Source organism: Netta rufina (genome assembly GCF_964035555.1).
Source record: "Netta rufina genome assembly, chromosome: 17".
Classification (NCBI taxonomy): Eukaryota; Metazoa; Chordata; class Aves; order Anseriformes; family Anatidae; genus Netta; species Netta rufina.
The window spans coordinates 14,553,832-14,572,381 of record NC_140141.1 but is presented as its reverse complement, the minus strand read 5'-3'; the positions used below and the strand labels follow the sequence as shown (position 1 = coordinate 14,572,381).

General features: G+C 62.2%; 3 protein-coding genes across 3 annotated transcripts; 2 read left to right on the top strand and 1 right to left on the bottom strand.

Moving 5' to 3' along the window:
• Nucleotides 1-164: 164 nt before the first annotated feature.
• On the bottom strand, nt 165-5,898 carry TCHP (trichoplein keratin filament binding; the record flags this gene model as incomplete). Its single annotated transcript, XM_084297463.1, is given in 12 exon segments — nt 165-568; nt 1,170-1,313; nt 1,659-1,844; nt 2,065-2,146; nt 3,132-3,304; nt 3,574-3,640; nt 3,943-4,055; nt 4,338-4,511; nt 4,813-4,881; nt 5,329-5,385; nt 5,474-5,668; nt 5,671-5,898. Coding segments are annotated over 12 exon segments (1,521 nt in total). The 3' UTR covers nt 165-535.
• Nucleotides 5,899-6,233: 335 nt separating this feature from the next.
• Nucleotides 6,234-9,220, top strand: GLTP (glycolipid transfer protein). The gene is made up of 5 exons (XM_084297372.1): nt 6,234-6,365; nt 7,168-7,229; nt 7,611-7,744; nt 8,043-8,193; nt 8,522-9,220. Exons 1-5 carry the CDS (start codon nt 6,263-6,265, stop codon nt 8,702-8,704), a joined length of 633 nt encoding a protein of 210 aa, XP_084153498.1. The 5' UTR covers nt 6,234-6,262; the 3' UTR covers nt 8,705-9,220.
• Nucleotides 9,221-9,403: 183 nt separating this feature from the next.
• TRPV4 (transient receptor potential cation channel subfamily V member 4) lies at nt 9,404-17,692 on the top strand. Its single transcript, XM_084297039.1, has 16 exons — nt 9,404-9,454; nt 11,872-12,293; nt 13,301-13,473; nt 13,621-13,773; nt 13,996-14,136; nt 14,223-14,521; nt 14,762-14,941; nt 15,010-15,168; nt 15,244-15,336; nt 15,506-15,579; nt 15,671-15,836; nt 15,914-15,980; nt 16,173-16,489; nt 16,628-16,755; nt 16,922-17,043; nt 17,163-17,692. Exons 2-16 carry the CDS (start codon nt 11,947-11,949, stop codon nt 17,303-17,305), a joined length of 2,562 nt encoding a protein of 853 aa, XP_084153165.1. The 5' UTR covers nt 9,404-9,454; nt 11,872-11,946; the 3' UTR covers nt 17,306-17,692.
• Nucleotides 17,693-18,550: the final 858 nt, after the last annotated feature.

Sequence of the window (18,550 nt, the reverse complement as noted above, 5' to 3'; positions counted from 1 at the left end):
AGAGGAGCTGGCCATGTTAACAATTACTGCCACAGCACACATTACCTTTCTGATTTGCAATGTGTTATGAAGCAACCCTTAAAGGACAGCTGGGACTTCTAGGCACATCCTACTTCTCTCTTTTAAATACAAAACAGCACCTGGAGGTTTATGGTTCCTGTTCCACAGGAGGCACAAATTCTTTAGATCTAAAATGTGAAAGGGTGAGTTTAATTCCTTTTCTGTTTTGATCCAATGTAGCATGTACTAAAATACATCTCCTGAACACAGTAAGTGAAGCAGTTCGGGGTGGAGTCCTCCAAGTATGCTCACGCCTCCAAATTTATGGAAATCAGCAGAAGTTTGATCTTGGGTTCAGCTGGGCCACAGCTAACTATGTTCAGAAACCTAACTTCTGCTGCGTTGAATCTTGGTGTCATTGTAGGCTACTCCAAAACTGGAGTTACTTCAGGAGTTCCCTGATTCTTCAAAATGTTCTTTTCATAGTCTACAACTTCATTTAGTGCTCATTCTTCAGATATAAAGGACAAAATCCTCAGGTCCACGCTGCTTTTGGGTAACCGTAGAGCTAAAGGTTAAAACAAGGAAGATGGTAACTAATCCATGGGATCTAGAATTAATTGTTCACACGCGCTATTTAGCATGCAGATAACATGCTTGGAGAATGAAGAATATCTTTTCAAGAAGTCATTAGAAATGTTTAAAATTTGATACTCCAGAGGTGTATATTCCCTTTCAGCTTTCTCTGGCTCTTGCAGCTACTGTCAAATAAGTGACAGAAGCAAGTTACTTTGCAAAGCAGCTCATGAAAAGCATGATCTGCTAGGAATGTGGCTTAAGTAGATTTTAGAACCAGACAAAACATGGCAGAAGATGTGGCTGATAACATTTAGAATAACATGAGGCAGTAGCAATAAATCTGCCTCACAAATTATTTAGAAATCCAGACCTAATGTATCAGCAAACAAGAAGAGCAGCTCTTCAGAGAGAGCTGCAGCTCTCTGCTAGAAATAGCACCAAGGGACAGAACAGGTCTGGTCTACTCTGGCACTGTGCAGCAACTAAGGTGCAGATTAGAAACAGTGAAAATTCTGTTTGTGTGATGGCTGGCAGCCCTCCTGATGTGCCTCAGTGCTATGGGAGGTGTTTATCTGGGTGCTGCTACCCACCCTGCTGCGGTATCCTCGCTCAGCCATGCGCCTGGCTTCTTGCCGCACCAACTCCTCGCAGCGCTGCCTGAGGGAGCGCTCCTCCTCCTCCTCCTCCCTCTGCCGCTCCTGCTCCTCTTGCTCTTGTAAGCGGCGTTCTGTCACCTGAGCAGAGGAAATACGAGGGTGGTTACAGCTCACACACGTGCAGACTAGGCCAGGAACCTGCATTTTGAGGCAGGACTGCAGCAAGGTTTTAACACAACGAGGTTTAGCAGACACACCGATAGCACTGGCTCAGCCAGCAGGTTACAAGACAAAACCACGGGCTGTGTGGACACTTATCTGTCCACATGGGACTAGGAATGTCCCAAACCGACCTCTCAGAAGCCCAGTAATCCTCTGCAACAGTACCTTTCTGTGCATTTTCCAGAAGTAACATTTGTGTAAATACACTGCAGCAAAACCTTCAACATTTGGGTACAACACATCTGGAAAAGCAAACGATACCTGAGCTTCCAATTCCTGTCTGCGAGCCGTCTGCAGTTCCTTCTCTTGCTCTTTCTCTCGCCTTGTCAGTTCTTTTGCCTCCTCGAGTTCTCTGATCAGTTGCTCCCGATACTTTACAGACTCTTCTTGGGCCCGTCTGTTTAACTCCATCTTCTCTTGGATCTGGCGCTGTCTGCCTGCAAGGACCTTTGTGAAGTGAGAGGATTAAGGGAGAAGCTAAGTCAAGACAGAGGCCAGACTTACAAGCAGAACTAGGGAAATCTTGGTGCAGACAGTCAAACAGTTATCAGAAAACGTGTCAGGCCAACAGAAAATCTCTCCCTCAAGTACTGGAGGCTGTAACCCACTAGAGGGAACAACAGTTTTGTCAAACCAAGAGAGACACCGAATCAAAGAAAGGCATCACCTCATTCATCAGGCGATCTCTGGCCACCTTCTCTCTTTCCCATTCTTCTTCCCTCTTCTCCCAAACTTTTTTAGCTTCTTCTCTAAAGGCAAGGAGAAGAATTGTCTCTAAGTTTACTGCTTACAGTTAAATATTGCATACACACACACTCCCTGGGCATAGATGAGCTACCCTGTGTTTGAGAGGAGGGCTCAGTTTGCTTTTTGCATTTGTTCCCATGCCGCCTGCGTGTCCACCCCACCTGTGCCTGTTTTGGAGAACCACTCTGACCTCCCTGCTACTGAACAGCAGTAGCATAGTGAAGGAAACGCTGGCTTGGAGCAGGATTTCTTGGATATTGTGGTCTGCCCCAAGAACAGAATGGCCTCAGCAAGGAAGCTTGCCTTGTAACCGGAGAATTACTGCACAGAGGGGACAGTAGCGAGGACCATTGCTGAAACAGCTGACAATTGTGCAAATCTTTCCTCTGTGCCAAAACGTTTAACTAGAACTTGATGGTAGCATACAGTCCTGTCACCAGTGAAGATGGTCTCTAAGCTGAGGAGAGCCAAAGGTGAGTAACAAATAAGGGACCTGAGGGAAGTTGCATTTACAGGCTCTGAGACACAACAAGAAACAATGTGCAGTTTTGGATTCACTTAGACTAAACCCCACCACATCGAAAATGCAGAATATGTAGAAGTATTTTATAACCAGCTTTTAAGTTCTGTCTGCTAAAAGGTAATCCTTGTGTTCTCTGCATTCCTACCTTTTTTGGTTCTTAGAACTGAGGTAACAATTTATGGACTAGGTCTTGCCCTGTGGCAACTGAAAAACCACCACAGGCTCTGGCTCTGTCTTTGCAGAGAAGCTGCAGGCACTTCATGCTGACTGCCTAGCCACGGCACTTGGCACAAGGAACGAGGGGGAAGACCTCAGTTCTACTGCAGCACCTCCACAACAGCAAGGCCAGCGACACACCTCTTCCTAATGTCCACATTTAACAAACAGTAATGGAGCCTGCCAATCAGGCAAGAATATCCAGCACATGGTGGCTTTAGATGAAGTGCAGAGGTGCGTAAACTCACCTAAAAATAGTCTGGAGCTCCGCCTCCCTCTCCTTCTCTAGCTGGAGCTGTTCCTCAATGACACGTTTCATCCAGGCAACGTCTGCGACAGCCCGTTCTCGTCTCGCTGACTGGCGGCGCTGATCCTCATCTTCTTTCTCAAGGAGGGCTAACAAGATTTGTCTGTCTGTTTCCTTGAGAAAAGCCAAAAGAGTAACAACTGTCCAACAGCCTTCTATCCTGCGTGCAAAACAACTCTGTACCAAATTACTGGTGACACGGTGTTGAGGGTATGCTCAGATTCTCTATGATCTTTTTGTTCCAGCCCCATTCACAAGCCAGAAGGGGTTTCCTAACTACTTACCTGCAGGCATTAGAGGCAGACACAAATGAAACACAAAGGGTATGGTTCCTTCAACACACAGTCTCTGTAAGGTATAAATCAAGGGGTATTTCCTCTTACCAGCTCCTCCTGTATCTGCTGGGCTCGTCTCTTCAACTGGGCATTACACTGATGCCTCAAAAAGCGGCTGAAGGAGAAAAAAAACTTTTAAACTCACTCTGAAGCCCTATTTTATTATATACCAGCACTCGGGAAGGTACATTTATGATAATATTTACAGGCAACAGAGGTACCTGCTACCTCTAACACGAACAAGAAGTAACAGCACCAATGCATTTGCTTATTAGCTCTTCTGGGCGCTTCTAGCGAAACCCAAACATTTACAACCCACCCCTGCTATTGGAAATATCTCCTTGTGCCGCCCCTACTGCCATGGAGATAGGAAAGGATTCTACCCATCCCTGCTGAAAGCTACATTTGATCCCGTACCCAAGCTCGATCTTCTTCCGGTGCTCTTCCATTTGTTTCCTTTCTTCTTCTAAGTTTTCCAGCTCCCACCGTTGCTTTAATAAATTCTCTTGCTCTTTTTTCAGCTTTGTTGCCTAATATATGTGAAAAGGAAAAACTAAGAGTACTTCAGAGAGCTAGGACATCCCTGAGAAAACCTTTGAGTTTGTCCCATAGTCTACGAAGTCTATGAGAGTTCAGTTAATATGCCAGTGTTCACAGGAGGGGTCTGCTTTACTGACAGAACAATAGCCACAGCTAGTTTGTTCCAGGTTTAATCCAGAAGAAACCTGGGGGTAAGAGGTCGGGTCAGTGCTGCTCTATTTCCAAGTAAAACCATGAACTTCCTTCTCAGATGAGAAGAGACTAAAGGTTACCTCTGTCTCCTGTAGTTTCAGTTCTTCTATCTGCTGAAGCAATATCTCTGCTTGCTTCTTCTCTTCCAGCCGACGCTTCTCTTCCTCTTGTCTCATTCTCTCCAGAGCTTCCCTTCGTGCAATTTCATATTTGTTTTCGTAGCGCTTTTTCTCTTCTCGTTCAGTTGCTTCTTGCTTGTTGAGCCAAAACAAAGCACAGGTGGTTACAAATATGAGCAGATTATCTTATAAAGCTTTATTTTATTATTATTACTGCTGAAACACGTATTTGAAGGCCTTTATTATGCTTTCATATTGAAATCACTACACTGCCATATCCAGGATTTGCATATTGCAGTATCCAATTCATGAAGTTTAGCTATGAATGCTAGGAGAACAAACAAACGGCCAGATCCTACTCCTACAACCTGCCTGCATGCTCAGGTGCTCCAGGAGTCCGCCCTGAGCACCAGTGACCAGAAACCCCGCAGCATACCTGCTTTTTTTGCTTTAGCTGATCACCCCAAGCCTCCACAACGTGCCTCCTGTGCAGCTCCGACTCCACCTGCAGACAGAGAGGTGGCATGGCCAGCAGTGCCAGCAGCACCCGGGGGGACCCTGGAGCACCTGGCCCAGCCCCTGCAGAGCTCCGGGTGTCCTCGGTGCCCACGGGTCCCGAGCTCAGCGTCACACACCAGTCCTGGGAAATGCTACAGCGAGACTGAAACCGGAGCTGCGGCTGCTGGAGCAGCACGGCAGCAGAACAACGAACAGGGAAGCACTACAGGCAGGGCACGCACAGCTCCGGAAAGCACCAAGGCTTTGTACAGACCCTGAAAACCTGCTCTCGGTGTCAGGACGGATTGCTGACCCTCCGGCAGCTGACCCTCGGGCCATTTGCCTGGCTATCCCTGCTCTGCGACTCGGGCTGAGTGACACCAGCAGACACGCGAGGAGCTCCCCGTTAAAACGGAGCGAAACCAGCACGGGACACGCAGAGGAGCGGCCTCACCTCCCGCAGCTCGGCGCTGTTCTGCCTCCAGTGCTCGTGCAGCAGCCGCTCGGCGACCTGCGGGGGCAACACGGGGACGAGGGACGGCGGCTGGGCGGCCCTGCCCGGCCCTGCCCTCACCCCCCCGGCCCTGCCCGGCCCTCACCTCCCGGCCCCGCCGCTCTCGTGCTGCCCGCAGCGCCCCGCTCCGCTCCCGCAGCGCCTCGCCGGGCTCCCGCCTCAGCTCCCTCAGCTCGGCCGCCAGCTCCTCGCTCTCCTCGGCTAGCAGCCGCCTCAGCCGTTCCCGCCGCCGCTCCAGCTCCTCCCGCCGGGCCTCCTGCGAGCTGCCGGGACACGGAGGGCGTCGGGGGGGGGCACCGAGCGGCACCGGGCCCGCCTGGACAGGCTTGCCAGGCCAAACCCGGCCCTGCCCCGCCCGCACCTGGCCGGGAGGGCCCGCGGCTCGCTCCACCGAGCCTGCTTGGAGCTGCAGAGCGCGGCCCGGGCGAAGCAGCGTCCGGCCCGCTCCCACTGCTGCCGGCCCCGCTCCTCCCGCTCCGCCGCACGGGCCCGGGCCTCCCGCAGCCACATCGCCCGCCGCCGGGCCGCGACCGTTGCCATGGCAACGCGGGGAGCAGCTACGGGTGCCGCCGAGGGTCAGGAGGCACCAGGGGCACGGCGCTTCGCGGGGAGGGAGGGGCGAGGGTGCGGGCACCGCCTCTTCACTGAGCTGATTGGTGGGCGGGGAGGTGGGCGGGGCGTGTGTGACGGCGGGCGTGGCTCTGTGTGATGTGGGCGGGGCGTGTCAGGAGGTGGGCGGGGCGTGCCGGAGCGGTGAACGGGTTTTGCCGGGAGGTGGGCGGGGCGCTGGGGGCGGTGGGCGGGGCGCTGGGGGGCGGTGGGCGTGGTTTCCCGGGGCGGTGGGCGGGGCGTGCGGTGCCGGCCGGGCCGGGCCATGGCGCTGCTGCTGGAGCACGAGTTCCGGCCGCTGCCGCCCGACGGGCGGGTGGAGACGCTGCCCTTCCTCGAGGCCGTGGCGCACCTGCCGCCATTCTTCGGTAAGCGCCGGGCACGGCACCGGGACGGGCACCGGGACGGGCACCGGGACGGGAACCGGCACCGGCACCGCCCCGGGACGCTGCCGCCGTCGGGCAGAGGGCGCCTGGGTCCGCCCCGGCTCCCACGGGGCTGCTGCTGGGCTCCCGGTGCTGCCCCCCCGGTGCTGCCCCCTCGGTACTACCCCTCCCGGTACTGCCCCTCGGTTTTGCCCCCCTAGTACTACCCCCTCCGGTTCTTCCCTCCCGGTTCTGCCCCCCCCGGTGCTGCTCCCCCAGTACAACCCCTCCCGGTACTGCCCCTCGGTTCTGCCGCCCTGGTGCTGCCCCCCCCGGTTCATCCCCCCCGGTTCTGCCCCCCCGGTTCTGCTCTCCCGGTTCTGCCCCCCCCGGTCCCCCGGCAGCAGCCCCCGGCGGCGTTGCATCAGGGCCGGGCGTGGGACGGCGCCTTCCCTTCCCTTCCCGTCCCGTCCCGTCCCGTCCCGTCCCGCCCGACCCGCCCGACCCGCCGAGCAGCCCCGTTGGGGAACGTCCCGGCCCCGCGGGGAAGCGGCTCCGGGCGGGGGCGTCGCGGGGGTGGCACCGACCGAGGGCGGCGGGGCCGGGCCGAGGCGGAGCAGCAGCAGCAGCAGCAGGAGCAGGAGCAGGAGCACAATGCCCCGCTTTGTGCCCGCCCGTGACCGGGGACGGCCGGGCACCACCGAGAGCCCTCGGGGCGGGCAGGACCCCCCGGGCACCGGGAAGGATCTCACGGTGCCCCCGGTACGGCCCCAGTGACCGCCGTCCCCTCCCCGTGCCTCCGCAGACTGCCTCGGGACACCCATCGTGTACTCGCCTGTCAAGGCTGACCTGGCTGGAAACATCAAGGTAGGGGCACGGGGGGCTGCGGGCGGGGGTCCTTCATCCCATAGGACCCTTCATCCCATAGGACCCTTCATCCCATAGGACCCTTCATCTCCTTAGGGTCCTTCATCCCCTTGGGGCTCTTCGTCCCCTAGGACCCTTCATCCCCCAGGACCCTTCATCCCCCGGGACCCTTTAACCCCTGGGACCCTTCATCCCCCTCGGGAACCTTCATCCCCTTGGGACCCTTCATCCCCTTGAGGCCCTTCATCACCCCGTAGAAGCTCTCGGGCTCCCCCGCTGCCGCAGCATCCCCAGCACTTGCTGCAGGTGCCCCATTTGCACCACCCCAGCCCCGCAGCCCCCAGCAGCCGTCCCCATTCCTCTCCTCTCCTTCCCCCGCAGAAGATCCGGGCGGTTTACGACTCCGACCCCGCCAAGTTCAAGACGCTGCAGGACATCCTGCAGGTGGAGAAGGAGCTGCACGGCTCGGCCTGGCCCAAGACGGGCGCCACGCTGGCGCTGATGTGGTTGAAGAGGTGACTCAGGGCGCCGGCGGTGCCTCTCCCCCAACCCCAACCCCGTGGCTCCGGCTGCTCCCTGGGCTGAGTTTTAGGGAATGCTGCTGGCCGCAGCCCCATCAGGAGGTTTGCTGATGCCCTCCCATCCCCTGCGGGGACGAGGCGGTGTTTGCGTTCCTATAAATCCCCGCTGGGCTCGGTGCCCCACTCCAAGGCTATGGGGTTTTGGGGGTCTGGGTGCCCCCATGGCGATGCCGGGGGCCGTCACCCCATGTGGCAGTTCCCACCCCCCCCGTCAGCCCCGCTGTCCTCGCAGGGGCCTAAAGTTCATGCTGGTGCTGCTGCAGAGCATCTCCGACGGCGAGCGGGACGAGGAGCACCCGAACCTCATCCGGGTGAACGCCCTGAAGGCTTACGAGGTCTCGCTGAAGAAGTACCACGGCTGGATGCTGCAGAAGCTCTTCATGGTGAGCGTGGCCACAGCTGCCCTGCCTGGAGCCCAAATCCCTGCCTGAGCAGCGTGGTGCTTCAGCAAAAATAAGGTGGTGTCTGCAGATGTGCAGCCCCTTGATTTATTTTAGGGATTATTTCCAGGGGACCCTCTCTGTACAGCCCCCCCGGGGCCCCCACTGGTGCTGGTGGGAGGCTGCTGCTGCGGGAATCGTCCCGGGCACATCCCAGCGTGGGTCTGACACGGGCTGGGGGGCTCGGGGGGCTCGTTAGGGTGGTGGGAGCGGTGTCCCCGGAGCCGGGGCAGGACTCGGTGTGCCCTCACCCCTTCCCTCCGTCCTGCAGGGCTCGGTCTACGCGCTCCCGTACAAGTCGGATCTGCTGAAGGCCTTAGAGAAGGGCAAAGAAGTCAAGGAGGAGGAGAGCATCGAGAAGATCCATCAGTTTGTCTCCAGGGTCACCCCCATCCTGGATGCCATTTACGAGATGTACGCCGCGATGAACGCCGAGCTCAGCTACAAAGCCTGACCCTGGCACGGGCCGGGGGCTGCTCCCGGCTGCCGGCCGGCTCTGATTCTGCTCCAGTAGCTAGCCTGTTTTCTAAACAAATTAATTAATTTTCTATCGAGAATCTGGCAATAAACCCGGGGTACCCTGGGTCGTCTCAGGATTTCCCCAGCTTTTGTACTAAGGAAGACAAACGAGCACTTCTGGTCCTCGTGCAGGGCGAGTGAGAGGAATGACGCGCGGCTGGCGGCAGCGTCCCGCTGATGCAGTTTCGGCTCTGCCCTCGCTTTTAAATGCACCTCTGCCTCCTCGTCTGCACCTCTGCCTCCTCGTCTGCACCTCTGCCTCCTCGCCTGTGCTGCTTTTGGACCTCGCAGCACCCAGGGGTGCAGCACCCAGGGCACAGCACCCAGGGCGCAGCACCCCGTGTGATGCTGGCAGTGCCCATTGCGGAGGAGCCGGCGACATCCCTGGGTGCCCCCAGCCCCGTGGGCAGCAGCGTGGGAGCCAGACCCCCTGCGGGCGGTGTTTCGGAGCGCCGGGTGCCTTGGCGTGGCGATGCCCGTCGGCAGGAACTCAATAAATCTCCTAAATCTCCGCTAACCTGGCTTTGGGCGGCTGTTTTGGGGCCGTCCCGGGGGCGGGTCTGGCTGCGGGCGGGTCCCGGGGCGCCCGCCCACGGCAGCGGGGCCGGGAGGGACCGGGACGGGACGGGAGGGACCGGGACGGAGCCGGCGGCGGCTGCGGGAGCGGCGCGGGACGGGACGGGCGGTACCGGGATGGGACCGGGACGGGAACGGGGCTGGGGACCGGGGAGCGGGGCTGGGGGCTGAGGGTAGCGGGCAGGGGGCTTGGGGTGCATTGGGGTGGGGGGCTCGGGGTGCTGCGGGCTCCAAACCTGCCCGCACAGCGGCTCCGCAGCCCGGCTGGTGGCCGGGTGAGGGGCCCGGGGATGTTGTTTGGCCCCTGGGGAGGGTCCGGGGGGGTCTCGGTGCCGGTGCTGGGCACGCACCTGGGTGCGGGTGCGAGGGTTTGTGTTGGATGCGAGCGGCGGGGCCGTGCCCGGCAGGCACATCGCGCGATGCCAGGCGTTGAGTCATTTGCTCCATGGGGTGAGGAAGGCTAAAAAATTAAAAAAAAAAAAAAAAAGCCAAATAAGTCAACAAGGCAAAGAAAAGCCGATTGACAACACCTTTCCTGGCAGCGGCGGGGCCCAGGGGAGTGCCTGCGTTCGCAGGGCCGGTTGTGAGACCGTCACTTCCCAAGCAAGCTTCCTCCCCAGCACGTGATGGCAGCCGCTCCGTCACCCGCTTCTGCCTCGCGTCCCCCTGCCTCCAGCCCTGCCGTGGCCCCGGTGCCACTCGTCCCCTACCCATGACTGACCGCAGCGGGGTCGTCCCCAGCCGATGGCCATGGGATGGGACGCGCCGGCCTCGCTCCTTGCTGTTTTTGCTGCCACGGGTTAAGCCAAATGAAAACTGATTCAAATCTCCGGGGAGAGGCGTGTTCCCTGCAGGAAGCTGATTTCCATTCGCGTGCTGCCTGGGTCACTCCGGGCCTGATGTCCTTGGGGAGCCCCCCGCAAGGGCACCCAGGTGCCACCACATCAGCCAGGACGTGACCACTGCTTTCTGCAGCGCCGTGAGCTTTCATGTCCCTCCTTCTGCTTCCCCAGCTGCAGCAGGGATGCTGCCCCCAGGGAAGCCCCTACCTGCACCCCCCGTGCTCCACCACAGAGTAAAATTACACCCCGATAGTAAAATCCCCACGTGTCATTGTGCTTTCATGCCCCTCCTTTCAGCGCTGGCGCCCCCCGGCTCTGCCCTGGCCTCTGGCTGGGTTTGGCAGCCCGAGCTATATTTGGGCTTTGCCCTCGCCGCTTTTCTCTCAAGCTGTGCTTTTCCTGTGGTTTGGGCTGGGATTGCCAGCACAGCGGAGAGGGCTTGGTTGGGTGCTCCGGCCCCGTGCCGGAGGGGTTGGGTTGCTGTGAATTCCCCGGTCTGGTGGCTCGGGCAGCCCGGCTGCGTGACAGCCCGTGTTTGCCCGGTGTCGGGTGTGCGAGAGCCGGGGTCACTGCGGCTTTGGCAGGTGCACGTGGAATTTCTTGCAGCGAGAGCAAGGAAGGAAAGGAGGAGAAATCGCACGGGCCCCGTCACACGCCCCCCATCTCCGGGGGCTGGGCCCCTGCTGCTGCCTCCCGCAGGATTCGGGGCTGTGGGGGCGAGGGGGATGTTTTCCATGTCCCCCCTCCCCGTGCTGCTGCAGTTTTGGGGGCCATTTGCAGCCCCCAGCCCCTGCCCGCGTGGGGACACGGCCGCCGCGGGTGGCGACACGCTGCCTAATTAGAAGCACGTTATCCAGCAGCGATCTCCGGGAGGGCCAAGCCTGACATTATGGCTTGTCGTACAGAGCTGCAGCCCAGCAGCAAATTATACCTTCCCCGGCTGCTTTTTCTGTCTCTGAACCCTGGGTCTGAGAGCGGGGGCTGAGCGCGCTCCTGGGAGGCAGACACGGAGGCAGGGCTGAGCATTTCTGCATTTTGTGGTGTTTTTATGGAAAGCGGGGCTGCTGGGGAGCCCGGGGGTGTTTATCAGCAAGCAGGCAGGTGTGTGGCCGTGCTGGCAGCAGGGCTTTCTGCCAGTCTCCTTTCCCTCCGCACAACCAAAACCCATCGCTCCTCACCCCAAACACTGCTCGCTCCCCCCACCAGGACCCCCAGGCTGCGTCCCCCCCGCCGTGCCGGGGTCCGGGTCACAGCCCCGGCTTGTGTGGCACCACGGCCGGGTGGTGAGGTGTGGGGGGCCCGCTCCTGACCCCCTGTGGCTCCCCTCAGCCCCATCCTGGTGGCTCCCCGGGGCCGGGCAGCACGCACAGGGCCCGCTCTGTGCCCCAGCCTGGGCTGCACCCAAGCTGACCGCAGCGGGGCCGGGCTCCAGGCAGCTGCGCTTTGAAGCCGGCAGCGCCGGAGCCGGTGGGGGCTGCGTGGACGTGAGGGGGTCCCTGCGGGTGGGGAGGTGGGCTGGGGGCTGCCGGGGGTCCCGCTGGCCCCAAATGCTGCCGGGGTCGGGGTGGGATGCTGCTCCTGCCGTGGGATCCGGCAGCGGCTCGCCCAGGGCACGGTGCCCGTGGGAGAGGACGGGGCGGGAGGGGAAGTTATTTGGGAATGACTCCGGGTTTCCCTCTGCCAGGTCTCCTGCTCTCGCCGAAGGACCGAGGAGCGCGGCCACCCAGGCAGCGAGCAGAGGTCCCGCTGAAAGGGGAGCATGGCAGACAGCGAGGAGCCCCGCGACGCCGGGGGGGATGCCCCGGGGGACGACTCCTTCCCTCTCTCCTCGCTGGCCAACCTGTTCGAGGTGGAGGACACCCCGTCCCCCGCCGAGGCATCCCGGACCCCCCCGGGTGCTGGGGACGGAAAGCAAAACCTGCGCATGAAATTCCACGGGGCCTTCCGGAAAGGTGCCCCGAAACCCATGGAGCTGCTGGAGGCCACCATCTACGAGTCGTCCGTGGTCCCCGCGCCCAAGAAGGCCCCCATGGATTCCCTCTTCGACTACGGCACCTACCGCCACCACCCCAGCGAGAACAAGCGCTGGCGCAGGAGGGTTGTGGAGTGAGTACGGGGACCCCCGAGCACCCCGGGGACACCCCTGCTGGTGGGGAGCGGGGGGCACCTTGGTGTGGGTATAGGGCTGCAAGGCAGCTGGGGTCAGGGACGGGACCCCAGGGCTCCTGAGTGGCATTTAGGGGTGCTTTGGGCGGTGAACTCGGGGTGCCAGGCACATGGTGCTCCCGGTGGGGATGCCTGGTGCCGTGCCGTGGGCTGCAGCCCCACGCCGCTGTGGGGCCGGGACCGTGGCCCCCCTTCCCCTCCTGCCTGCGCCGTGAAAGAGGGCTCTGTGCTGCAGCCGCTCCCTGCCGGTGCGGGACGTCTGGCTCCCCTGGCATGAAAGGGCTTTTCAGGAGGGGCCTCCGCCCTCGGCCTGCGTCAGGAAACCGGAGCCGGGGCGGCCGCCTGCAGCCGGGCACACAATGCCCGTCTGTGCCGGGCACCTGGGTGCCGCACCCTGCCTGCCCCGCCGGCACCTCGAGGCCCTGGGCTGCGAGCGGGGCCGAGGGGGAGCTCCCCAGGCCTGGAGACCCCGACTGGGGCAGCCGCCGTCCCTCCTTCCCCAGGTTCCTGGAGCTGGCTGCGTGTCCCCTGCTGCCACCGACATCTCTGGCTCAGCTCCGGTTGCTGGAGCCTGACCCAAAGCCGTGGCCTGGCCCTGCTGGGGGGCATGGCACGAGGCTCTGCCCTGCCACTGTGACCCACAACGGGAGCAGCACCCGGTCCCCGTGGTGCTACAGGGAGGTGGGAGGTGACTGCGAGCACTGGGTGGCTGCAGCTCCCCCAGGGGTCACCCCAGCAGAGGGTCTATGATTTAGGGTGGGCAGAGCCCCCGCCAGCCCCCCGGCTGGAGCACCCCACTGCTCCGAGCTCGGTGTGCGGGTGGGAAACTGAGGCACGGAGCAGGGAAATGGGGACACAGAGCAGGGAAATGGAGGCACGGGGGGGGGAAATGGGGACATGGAGCAGGGAAGCAGCTGCGGTGCTCAGTCCTGCTGCTTCTGTTGCAGGAAGACAGCGCCGGGCACCAAGGGGCCGGCTCCTGACCCACCCCCTGTCCTCAAGGTCTTCAACAGACCCATCCTCTTCGACATCGTCTCCCGAGGGTCCCCGGCCGGCCTGGACGGGCTCCTCTCCTTCCTGCTTACCCACAAGAAGCGCCTGACGGACGAGGAGTTTCGAGGTGAGCACCTCAGGGTGCTGGGGGTGCGCAGGGCCACCGGCGGTTCCTGTGTCCCTGCGGGGACAGCACTGCCCGGCCCTGGCACCAAGAGGAGCCGGGGATTTGGTCGGGGTCTGGGGCAGCCCCCACAGCATCCTCTGCTCCCAGAGCCCTCGACGGGGAAGACCTGCCTGCCCAAGGCGCTGCTCAACCTGAGCGGGGGCAAGAACGACACCATCCCCGTCCTCCTCGACATCGCCGAAAAGACGGGCAACATGCGGGAGTTCATCAACTCGCCCTTCCGAGATGTCTACTACCGGGGTAGGGGGGCACGGGGGACGTGGTTGGGTCTAGAGGGGCTATGGGGGACCCTGGGGAGGCTGAGGGACCCCAGGGAGGTTTGGGGACTGGAGCAGTGGGGATATTTTGGAGGATGGAAGACCCTGGGGAGGTTCAGCAACTGGAGTAGGGGTCCCTAAGGAGTCTGGGGGGTCCATGGAGGGTCTCGGGGTGAGGTCGCAGTGACAGGCGCCCACGGCACAGGTCAGACAGCCCTGCACATCGCCATCGAGCGCCGCTGCAAGCACTACGTGGAGCTGCTGGTGGAGAAGGGAGCCGACGTGCACGCCCAGGCCCGCGGCCGCTTCTTCCAGCCCAAGGACGAGGGCGGCTACTTCTACTTCGGTGAGCTGGGGGGGGCTGGCGGCACCGGGGCCGGGTCCTTGGGGATGTCCCTGTAATGGGGCGCCCACCGCGTGGTGTCCCCGCAGGAGAGCTGCCCCTCTCGCTGGCCGCCTGCACCAACCAGCCCCACATCGTGCACTACCTGACGGAGAACGGGCACAAGCAGGCGGACCTGCGGCGCCAGGACTCCCGCGGCAACACCGTGCTGCACGCCCTGGTCGCCATCGCCGACAACACCCGCGAGAACACCAAGTTCGTCACCAAGATGTACGACCTGCTCCTCGTCAAGTGCGCCAAGCTCTTCCCCGACACCAACCTCGAGGCGCTGCTCAACAACGACGGCCTCTCGCCGCTCATGATGGCCGCCAAGACCGGCAAGATCGGGGTACGGTGACCCCGCCGCGCCGCCGCCCTCTGCACGTGCTTTGAGAAACCTGCATGTGCGGGCGATTAACCTGGCTAATTAACCCCTCCTTGCACCCCGTCCGTTCCCTAATTAACCCCAGGCCCTCCTCACATCCCGCCCTTGCCCCTCGCTCACCCTGGGGGGCTGCGGCCCTGCCCCGGGGAGCCGCCGCGGACGGGGCGGGAGGGGGCAGACCCATGGGCCAGGCGCCCCCCGCAGATCTTCCAGCACATCATCCGTCGGGAGATCACGGACGAGGACGCCCGGCACCTCTCGCGGAAGTTCAAGGACTGGGCGTACGGCCCCGTCTACTCCTCCCTCTACGACCTCTCCTCGCTGGACACCTGCGGGGAGGAGGTGTCCGTGCTGGAGATCCTCGTCTACAACAGCAAGATCGAGGTGCGGAGGGTCCAGGGGGGCCAGGGGGCCGGGGATGGTTCTATTCTGATCTGTGTCCCCCCCCCCAGAACCGCCACGAGATGCTGGCCGTGGAGCCCATCAACGAGCTGCTGCGTGACAAGTGGCGCAAGTTCGGGGCCGTCTCCTTCTACATCAGCGTGGTCTCCTACCTCTGCGCCATGGTCATCTTCACCCTCATCGCCTACTACCGCCCCATGGAAGGCCCCGTGAGTCCCCGGGGGGACGTCGGGCAGAGCGGGGGGGGCTCTGGGCTATGCCACTGACGTGTCCTTTCCCCGCAGCCCCCCTACCCCTACACCACCACCATCGACTACCTGCGCCTGGCTGGGGAGATCATCACCCTTCTCACCGGCATCCTCTTCTTCTTCACAAACGTCAGTGCCGTGAGGAGGGGGGAACGGGGTGGCCCAGCCCTCGTGGGTGCCATACGAGGAGGGTGACAGCCCCGTGTCCCCCGGCACCAGCCCCTGCTGCGATGCCCTCCTGACACCAGGACCCTGCAGGCTGCCCCCGGCCCCTCTCCAACCTTTCCTCTCTCCCCAGATCAAAGACCTGTTCATGAAGAAGTGCCCCGGCGTGAACTCGTTCTTCATCGACGGCTCCTTCCAGCTGCTCTAGTAAGTGGGGACACCCGCGGGGCCTCGCAGAGCCGGGGCATCCCCAGGCTTGCCGGGGACAGTGGCTGGTAGTGGCCGTCCTCTTCTCCAGCTTCATCTACTCGGTGCTGGTGATCGTGACGGCGGGGCTGTACCTGGGAGGGGTGGAGGCGTACCTGGCCGTCATGGTCTTCGCGCTGGTCCTGGGCTGGATGAACGCGCTCTACTTCACCCGAGGGCTCAAGCTGACGGGGACCTACAGCATCATGATACAGAAGGTCCGCTGGGGCTGGGGTCTTCTCCTTCCTGGGGGTTGCAGGCCAGCTCGGCTCATCCCCATCTCCATCACTTGCAGATCCTCTTCAAGGACCTTTTCCGCTTCCTCCTGGTCTATTTGCTCTTCATGATCGGTTACGCATCAGGTAGGTGTGGGGCTGGTGGGGTGAGGCACTGAAGGATCCCTGCTCCATCCTACCTGCCTGCGGGAGCAGCCTCCAGCACCTCCTGTGACACAGAGGAGAGGGCTTGGTGAGCCCGGAGCAGCGTGGAGCCTGCTGCGGCCCCGTCCTTGCTGCTGCCCCCACGGACTCTCTGTCCCTGTCCCTCCTCCCCAGCTCTGGTGTCCCTCCTGAACCCGTGTCCCAGCAGCGAGTCCTGCGGCGAGGAGCAGTCCAACTGCACGGTGCCCACCTACCCCTCGTGCCGGGACAGCCAGACCTTCAGCACCTTCCTGCTCGACCTCTTCAAGCTCACCATCGGCATGGGCGACCTGGAGATGCTGGAGAGCGCCAAGTACCCCGGCGTCTTCATCATCCTGCTCGTCACCTACATCATCCTCACCTTCGTGCTGCTCCTCAACATGCTCATCGCCCTCATGGGGGAGACGGTGGGGCAAGTGTCCAAGGAGAGCAAGCACATCTGGAAGCTGCAGGTGTGTCTGTGGGAGCTGCTGAGCAGCGGGGCTCCACGGGGTCCCCGTGCTGGGGACCACCAAAGCGGCACTGTCTGGGCGGGGGACCCCAGTGCCTCCATCCCCAGGTGGCTGAGGGGTCCCCGGTGTCCCCGGCAGTGGGCCACCACCATCCTGGACATTGAGCGCTCCTTCCCTGTCTTCCTGCGGCGAGCTTTCCGCTCCGGGGAGATGGTGACCGTGGGGAAGGGCACCGACGGGACGCCCGACCGCCGCTGGTGCTTCAGGTAAGGGCGTGTTCCCTGCAGGGCCCGTTACTGGCTCCTCATTAGGCCTCGTTAGAGCAGGGTGGGTTGTGCTCAGCTGGGGCCGGGTGGTGTCACGGGTGCTGGGATGGCACAGGAGCTGCTGCCCGGCTCCAGCAAAGCCGCTGGGCTCTGCCCTTCCCCGCAGGGTGGATGAGGTGAACTGGTCCCACTGGAACCAGAACCTGGGCATCATCAGCGAGGACCCGGGCAAGAGCGACACGTACCAGTACTACGGCTTCTCCCACACCGTGGGCCGGCTGCGGAGAGGTGAGCATGGGCTGGGGACATCCCTCGGGGCTCCACTCGTCCCTCTGCTGAGCCCCATGAGCAGACGGGTGCGGGGGGAGCCACGAGGCACCCAGCTCTGATGAACCCCGATCCCGCAGACCGCTGGTCGACGGTGGTGCCACGCGTGGTGGAGCTGAACAAGAGCTGCCCGCCGGAGGAGGTGGTGGTGCCGCTGGGGACACTGGGGACAGGAGAGGCACGGGAGCGGCGGCATGGGCAGGCCCCCAGCTCCCCGCTCTAGCACCGCGGTGCCGGAGCCGACGGACTCTGCCCCGGCACGGCCCCGGCACGGCCCGCAGAACCGCGGCTCCCACGTGCGCTCCCCGGTGCGTCCGTTCCTCAGGGATTCGTGCAGCCTCCGTCCCTCCAGCAGCCGCCGTCCCGGTGGGCGTCCATCCCAATGGGGGTCCCGGATGGCCCTGGGGGTGCCGGGGGTCTCCAGCTCACCCCGACGAGCTCCGGTGCCACCGCTTTGCTTTCCTGTGCTGGGGCTGTCGGCTGCGCCGTGCTGGGGGCCTCTGCCGCGGGCAGGGTGCTGGGAGCACAGCCACCCCCCGCAGCACGGCCAAGGGCTTTTGCCACACTTTTTTGCACAAGATTTATACGACTATTTATTTAGTAATAAAGAGTGACCTGCAGGGGCCGTGTCCTCGTGTCATGGAGTGGTGTCGGCTGGGAGGACGTCGCTGTAGGAGGCGGTCTGGGAGGGGGGCAGGAGCTGTTTGCCTCCCGCACCACGCGTGCCGTGCCACGTGAGGCCGTGCCGTGCCGTAGCATGCCGTGCCGTGCCGTGCCAGATGCTCTGCCAGGGCTGGCCCAGGAGCACGCAGGAGCCTGCCCCTGCCCTGTACCTCTCCCTGCGTGGCACTAACACACCGTCAGCTTGGGTCACCGCTGCCAAAACGCAGCCCTCGGGGGCTGGAAGTGTCCAAGCGAGATTTCCACGTGCCGCGGGTGGGTGTTGGCACAGCCCCCTGGGCTCACAGCCCCTGGCAGACAGACAGACAGACAGACAGACAGACCTACCTGGGGCAGGAGCGCTCCTGCAGAGCCCTGTGCTGCGCAGCGCCAGCGCGTGGAGCTGGGAAATGCCCACGGGGCACGGCACAGGGCAGCGTGTGCCCACCAGGCCGTCCAGGGCTGGGGTTGCAGTGGGCTGTGGTGCCTGGCGTTGTCCTCCTCGCCTCGGTTCTTCTGCCCACGAGCCTGCAGAGCACAGCTCCGTGGCGCACGGCTGCGCTGCGTGGGTGCGTTGCACGGCTGTGGTGCACGGCGCTTGTGCAAAGGCCTTGTGCAAGGTCCTTGTGCAAGGTCCTCGTGCAGGATCCTCGTGCCCAGCCCCTGTGCAGGCTGCTGGCGGCTGCAGCCCGGTCCCGCGGGGGGGCAGCACACACCGCACAATGCCGGCTCCGGGCCCCCACCGGTCCCCCCAAGCCCACCCCTGGGTGCCGAGCCCCGGCCCATGCCCAAGCCTCGGAGGTGCGGG